At 37.7% G+C, this 7,239-nt stretch overlaps 1 protein-coding gene across 3 annotated transcripts in view; it reads right to left on the minus strand.

The window, feature by feature from the left end:
- The window catches only part of TJP1 (tight junction protein 1), a 40,758-nt gene that overhangs the window by 12,863 nt on the left and 20,656 nt on the right, over window positions 1-7,239 (minus strand). For 2 of the 3 annotated variants that reach the window (XM_010136725.1, XM_010136726.1), the window contains exons 16-22: window positions 6,310-6,520; window positions 5,668-5,768; window positions 4,183-4,536; window positions 3,512-3,763; window positions 1,877-2,776; window positions 1,447-1,541; window positions 728-952 (exon numbers count right to left, since the gene is read on the minus strand). In XM_010136725.1, the coding sequence (XP_010135027.1) occupies window positions 728-952; window positions 1,447-1,541; window positions 1,877-2,776; window positions 3,512-3,763; window positions 4,183-4,536; window positions 5,668-5,768; window positions 6,310-6,520 (2,138 nt within the window). The remainder of the gene's footprint in view (window positions 1-727; window positions 953-1,446; window positions 1,542-1,876; window positions 2,777-3,511; window positions 3,764-4,182; window positions 4,537-5,667; window positions 5,769-6,309; window positions 6,521-7,239) is intronic. The other variant, XM_010136727.1, reaches the window with a different exon arrangement.

Below are 7,239 nucleotides of genomic sequence, written 5' to 3' on the forward strand. Positions count from 1 at the left end.
CAGGAATGCAACCAAAGCCTTCAAAAAAGCCTAATTTTCAGCCTGCACACAACAAGCCAGGGTAGTTTTTAATAACTACAGTTAAACACATTGTTACAGTTTGAATCAAAACAAATTTTGGAAGTTTAGGTAACCACAGAGTATTCACAAAGTTTGTGTAAGTATTCTCCACAATAGCCAGTTCTTCACCTGAGCTAAATCTGTGTATGAGCTTTCACACGACTTCTGTATCAAAATGTTCCAAATCAAGGAAGCAGAACAATACAGGAAGCAGATGTTTCCATCCGCAGATTAAATTCTGGCCTCAGCAATATTCCCTGAAGACTCAAGTTTCCTAATGTCCAACACAGCTAACATGTACAAGACTGCAGAATAAACGTACACAGAACTGGAATAAACCAAAACCTTTGCTTTGAAATACGTTTAAGCATTCTATATTAGTTAGGCTAAGGAAATACTTTGTTATGGTCTGTTAGTAAATGGTAAGCAAAAGAAGTAACATGCTGAAGGTCCTGAAACCTACAAAAATTATTCCTTTACCAAAATAGAAAGTTATGCACATTCAAACTAAAGCTGTATCCACTCAGAGAAACTCACTTTGTAAATACAAAATTATTTCAGTCAGATACAATAAACCCCTGGAATTCCACTCGGGCAAAATTTTATAGACCTACACACCTCCCCCCTTTTTCAAATTTTTTTTAAAAAAGAAATCCCCCAAACTTACTTAGAATAATTGGTGAAATTCAGTTGATTCTGTGAATGTATTGGTTTAGTGGGCTCAGAATGATGGCTGGCAGGAACCTGCGCAGATGGCTTATTTTCAAAACTCCTGCGATCAAAGTATGAGAGCTGCTTTCGGTAATACTCTTCATCTTCTTCAGGGTCATAATGGTTTGAACGCACTATATCTTCAGGCGGCTTCACTTGAGGTCTCTGTGGTTCTGGGGCCCTAACCAAGAAGAACAACACACAGTTGCCTTGCACAGTTGAACAAGCATAGAGCACCTGAACTAAAATTCTATTTTATAACCTAGCAAGCAATAAAGTAACAGAAGTGTAATTAATAATTGCACACCTTGCCTTTTTAACTTATGTTGCATGGAAATTAGATAGCTGTGATATACCATAAAGAAAGAAAATCCTTATTTCCCTTTTACCTTACCATTTTCTTTTTCACTTTCTCAATATCTCAATGAAACATAGGAAAAAAATGGAGATATTGCCTAAGTTTTTTACTTAAAAATGCTCAGAAAACTGTGTCCTTCCCCCAGTTCCCATCAATCAAGTCCATGAGAAGTGACTTTATGCCCCGCCTAACTACTGACAGAGAAATCATACTGACATTGACTCTGCACTCCACAGTTCCAACTTGAACCACTAAGATGTGTTTTCTGAATATTCTAATCTCATATCAAAAACTAAATTAATCAGTTGTGCATCTACCTGTAAGACGTTTTGTCGTGTTCACACTGGCTTTGAGAAGTTGGTTTTGGACCACTCACACTTGTGAGGGTAGGCTTAGGTGCTAGTTCTGGAGGCTGTAAAGAAAAGCACAGCATATTCTCTTAGATTCCAGCATTTAGTAAGATAGAGCACTTTACGTGTAAGAAACTAAGACTGCCACATGATTCTCCAAAAGTAAAAGCAGAATGAAATATTAGTGAAAGAGGAATTGGAAGAGTTTTCAGCATGGCAAGATCCCCTTCAGTGTGTTCACTGAAGTTTTCAGCTTCTGCTTTTAAAAATATACTGCACTTTGGTTACTAAAAGGTTTTCTTTTCCAGGACAGTATTTTACTTCTTGCAATGTAATCTCATTAGCAAAAAGCAGGTTTGAAAAAAAAAAAAAAAAAAACAACACTTAAATGATTTACCTTGACAGCTGATGTATCACTTGAGTCCTTCATTTTTTCCAAAGATGGTGATCTCCTTCTCTCAAATATCTTAACCCTACTTCGCACAGACTGTGGTTTCATGGCTGGATCTTCTTCCTCCTCTGCTAGAGATGGTGGTGTAGGCAGTGGTTTACTGTTAGAAGGCAAAACTTCTGGTTTGGTTTGCGATGAAGGGGGAGGAGGAAGAGAAACACCTGAAGTGCTATGAGAAGGCTCATACTGTCCAGATTTAGCATTATAAGCTTGAGGAGGACCTTGTTCATAGCCCCTTATATGTGGATCAAAGTACTGCTTCGGTTCAGGAGATCGAGATATGGCTGACTGGTATGGCTGAGCTTCTTGTTTGTATCTACCATGTGTGTCATATCCAACAGCGTGTTGATCTTCATATCGCACTTGTGGTAAGCTGAAGTTTTTAGGTGCGTGCTCATAGCGAGGTCTGCCATCGTAGCTCATTGTAGGAGGTTCCTCAAAACGAGGTTGTGCTGGGTAATAGCTGTGTTCTGTGCTCTCCTCTATATTTTGTCTGGAATCAAGATCCCTAGGAGGCTGGTTTTCGTAAGTTGTTCTTGCTTGGTTGTAGGGCTGTTTTTCATCATAATAGGCCCAATGCTCCTCATAAGGAGGCACGCGCTCATCATAGTGTAGGCGAGGGTCATAACTACGAGAAAATTGATCTACGTAGTTTGCAGAATCATACCTATACGTTGACTGCTCATAGTCCCTACTTGGTTGTTTCTCTGCATACTGAGTCTGGGATTCATAGATGAGATTTGGGTCTCTTTCTTGTCTCGGTACTGGGTGATTAACTGCTGGCTGTTTTAAGACATAGCTTTGCCTGGACATTTCTTCATTAATATATGGATCCTTTCGGTACACCTGCTAAAGAAAGGGGGATACCTTCTGGTTAAAATGAAAAGTAACTGCAACCACCTTTGAAATGTAGCACATAAGTTTTAAATAAAAGCTTTAATTTTGTTTAAAAGCAGAATAATTTGATGCAGTTGTTTGCAATCACAGGAAGCTGAACTCGGTGATTCAAAATAGCCCTTCCAGTCCTATTTTTAAGCAAAACCACGGAAGTAAAGTAAAAAGGAAAGACAGAGGTGATAGTGTCTCACATTTGGGTGGGTGGGAAGCACTGAAGTAAAATAATTTACATATTTAAGTTAGTTCTGGCATTGCTGAGGAAGTATATAAAGTCACCCAACAAACTGGATTCATCTCCACGATCAAGGATTTGGCATGATTTAAACTATAGAAAGATCCACTGTCATTTTAGAGAAATAACACATTTTTTTCTCAAGGCCTCATTAATAAATAGCAAAACATTGACAAGCTAAGAAAGTCACACATAAAGTCAAATTAAAATACAGAATGCAGCCCTTTAAAAAAAAGTCATCTTTTCGCAAAGTGGAAGTATATAGTTTGAAGCCATGCACACAAAACATTAGATGACGCTTAGCAACTCAGATACACTGCTTTTTTGTAACCTGGGTGATCTCTTACAGGAAAAGGAATTAGAAGGAATACTCCAAATAAGGGCAAAACAAAAAGATTATGTGCTAGCTTGATGTATAGCAGGAAATCAGCGCAACAGTGTGGCACAGGTACCTTTGCTGGATCTATATGCGGCGATAAGGATGATGGCTCTTGATCTCTTAGGACTATATGAGCTCCCTCAGTACTTGATGTTCTTAAGGGGCCCGCTTGTGGTTGGTAAGAGTTGTAAGGAGCAGCAGTAGGCTCCTCCAGTCTGACATTAGTTAGGTTTACATTAGCATTTACTGCAGAGGTTGATGAGGTTGCAGGGTTTGATTCAGGCGACGGGGAAAGGTAAGGGACTGCAGGTGAGGCTTCTGCTTTCTGTGAAGTGTTTAAAATATTTTAAATATACTGCTATTGAATCACTGTATGACTTTTTGATTTACATTAAAAAAAATTAAATGATGCTTTGATCAATGCAGCTAGATGTAGAATGAAATGTACTGAAAGTATCATGCACTAGCACTTCCAGGAATTCATTATGTTGAAGATTAAAAAAAAGCAAAAACATTTAATCGAAGTAGAATGGCACTTCAGTCCCCCTCCTATCAGAATGAGTCACTAAAATAGATGAGGCAAGATGATGTTCCAATTCATTATAACATGTTACTGCTGCTGTTGACAGATTCTTGTGTGCACTCAGAATACCCAGTAAGCAGACAATAAATACCAATTTCTTGTTCAAGAGAACTTACAACATTAAGTGTACAGTGATCAGGGTATAAAATTAACTTTCTTACCGGCTGAGAAGTAGTTGTTTTAAATCCTGAAGAATCTATTCTGAGATTTGGCTGTGGCTGAGCTTGAGATGGATAAGTAGGGTAAGCTTGAGTTTCATGATGCATTCCAGAAGAATCCTCTCTAACAGGTTCAGAAGAACGTGTAATAGCAGATTCAGGAGGAGTTCCAACCTCATCATTCAGAGTTTCATCCAGTTCTTGATCAGTATAAGCACCCCCTTCTGTATCTGTGTCTTCATAATCAGATGTGTGTCTACTGTCTGTGCTGTACATAGAATATTCACTACCAGGAGCTGAGAGGTAAGAAAGGCGATCATCATGTAAATCAAGGTCATCACTTGTAGCACCATCTGCCTGTGTCAAACAAAATTAGACTTTATTGAAATATCTTTCAAAAAACACCCTTTTTCTTGCAGTGTACAGCTAGGAAATCTTTCATGAATAATTAAGAATCAAAACAAATGGGATGCATCTACTTTCTTCTGAATGACAACAGAAGGTCTGGTAGTTTAAGTTATACTCCAAATATAGTAAGTTATATTACAAATCCAGCAGCACCACCACAATAAGAGAATCCAACAATTCCAAATATCACAGGATGAGGAGAAATCAGGTTTCAATTGCTGAAAACATTAAGCTTATACCTAAAAGCCTTTTCTGCAGTTGAGCTCATTGAATTATTTTACTAAGGGGTCAGATGACTCAGTGTTAAGGGAGGGAACAGTCCATAGTGACCATAGAAATCAAAGTGTTTGTAAAGATACTAAGCTGCACTTTAAAGTGCTACTGTGATATTGGAATTGTTAACTTAATGGTAGATAAGGAGGTTGAAGGAGCTCAATCTGAACAGAAATAGACAATCCAAATATTAAGAAACATGTACCAGTAGCCAATTAATCTCTTCCTTTGTTTGATATTAGTGGATCTAATGTGCACAGTGTAAGATGCAGCTTGAGAAGGCAAGGGGAATTTTAGTGGGGAACTGAATACTACCTTGTGATTTTGTATCTGTGTTTTCACAACTGGGAGAACATGGTTCTCAGAAAGATCAGAAAACACATGAATACGGGATTTGCTTTTATGACTGACAAAAATAATTCATCGTCAGGCAATCGCAGCCCCTCATACCAATGCAGAACACCACCCAGAAGTTTTTAGGATAAAGCACGCAATCCCCACCCTCCAGCTAACAGCAACAACGGGCAAATGCTCTCATTTACTACGGGCACAAGGACAACTGTACAGCCCCTCTGTACAGAATAACTGCACTAATACAGTAACAAATTGGTTTGGGACAATTCACACAGCCATGAGGCCTTACCGCTTTAGATCTTCAAATGATGGTTAAAATGAGGAGGAAAAAAGAAAGACAAACTTCATTCCACAAGTATCTGCCCAAAAGTGTAATACCAGTAAGACTGAAAGCACAGAAATCCTCTCACAAAAACAATTTCGTTGTTTCTCCTCAAACATATTATTTCTTACCTTTCCTTCTGAAACCCACACTAGCTGGTTCTGTTGTTGCTGAATTGCTTCCTTTAGAGCTCCATACCATCCTTCGTTCATTGAATTCAAGTTAATGGTAGCTAGAAGTACAGCAGGTTAGTTTGACTTATGATTTCTGCAGAATTATAAAAAGGATCTCTACCACCAGTAATAAGAGCAATATACACTGGTAGGTTAAAACCGTGAGATTTAAATAGTAACATAAATATTAGCATTCAAAGCAACCTTAAGGGCAGATGTGGTTTGGGACATTTTATCCCATAGGAAATACTAAGTTAACAGTAGCTTAGAATAAATCAAGGCTTCAAGTTTAGCCAGACTAAAAAAACAAAATCAAATCATCTTCCTCGTTATTCAAATATTTGATTTTTGCTGATGAACCTGCAAAGCCATCAGATCTGTTAGAAATGTCATTTTCATGTTTTGGATCACTTTATGTTTGTGCAGTCATGTAAATGACACACACATCAATGAACTATTGGTTATTGAATGAGGGAGCCTGAACAAATCAACAACTGGTTGACTTGGTCTATTTGCAGAAAAGTCTGGAGGAAAAAGTTACTCCTGTCTCACCTTCCCCTTCCTCTCCGAAATACTTACCCAGTATATCTAATCACTTACTTGTGAAGAGATGGTGATTATTTTTGCGTAGCTTGTGAGCTCTTTCATACAGCTTTCTGGCACTTTTTCGTGATTCTGGGCACAACCTCATTCTCATAGTTTTTACACCCTGCTTAGAGTCAGGATTTAGGAACACTACAATAGGATACCATTGGGCATAATTCAGACGGTCCACTGCATTAGGAGTGACATCTAATAAAGCATGTTTGTCCTGTTGGGATAAAGAGGACAAAGGCAACAAAGTGAATCACTTATATACTAGATTTATATCTTAACACCCTCCATAAGTTAATTTTTTTAATTATCTTTAGAGTTCATTGTTTCAAAGTATTAACTTAAATTCTTTTCCTATTTGAATAACAGAATAATAGAAACTACACCAATTCCAATACCAGCCTATATAGACGTATACGTTTTGAACTGTAGTTACATTGAGCTTTTTCATATTTAACTCTCTATTCTTAAAAAAAAATCTCAAAGTAAACAGGCACTAAACTAAAAATAAGCAGTTTCCTATTAGTATTCTGCTAATAGAAGAAGATTGAAATACAAGATCTACCCTCATTACAACCTCCATCTTCCAAAAAAAAAAAATTACTCCAAATGCAAGAAGTTGGACAGCTTTCATCCAGTGTAAGACTTATCTCAAGCACACAGCACCCCCACTTTGCTGCTAGAATGGTGTGGGGTTTTTAGGCTTCTGAAAGGCTTGCAATTTGTTTTTCAGTAAGGAAATATTAAGGTGAGGAACAGAGCCTCAGATCATGAACTGACGTCAGAAGTTTAAAGGACATTAAGGAAGTGAGACTGAAAGACCCTTTCCCCTAGTCCTTGCACAAAAAAAAAAAAATTATGTCAACTTACTAATTTCTAACAACTCCATAAGCGAAGTAACAATTTCTAGCTGTTACATCACACCATGTCTTTAAG

The sequence above is a fragment of the Buceros rhinoceros genome, unplaced genomic scaffold, assembly GCF_000710305.1.
Source record: "Buceros rhinoceros silvestris isolate BGI_N320 unplaced genomic scaffold, ASM71030v1 scaffold10175, whole genome shotgun sequence".
NCBI classification, from domain to species: domain Eukaryota; kingdom Metazoa; phylum Chordata; class Aves; order Bucerotiformes; family Bucerotidae; genus Buceros; species Buceros rhinoceros.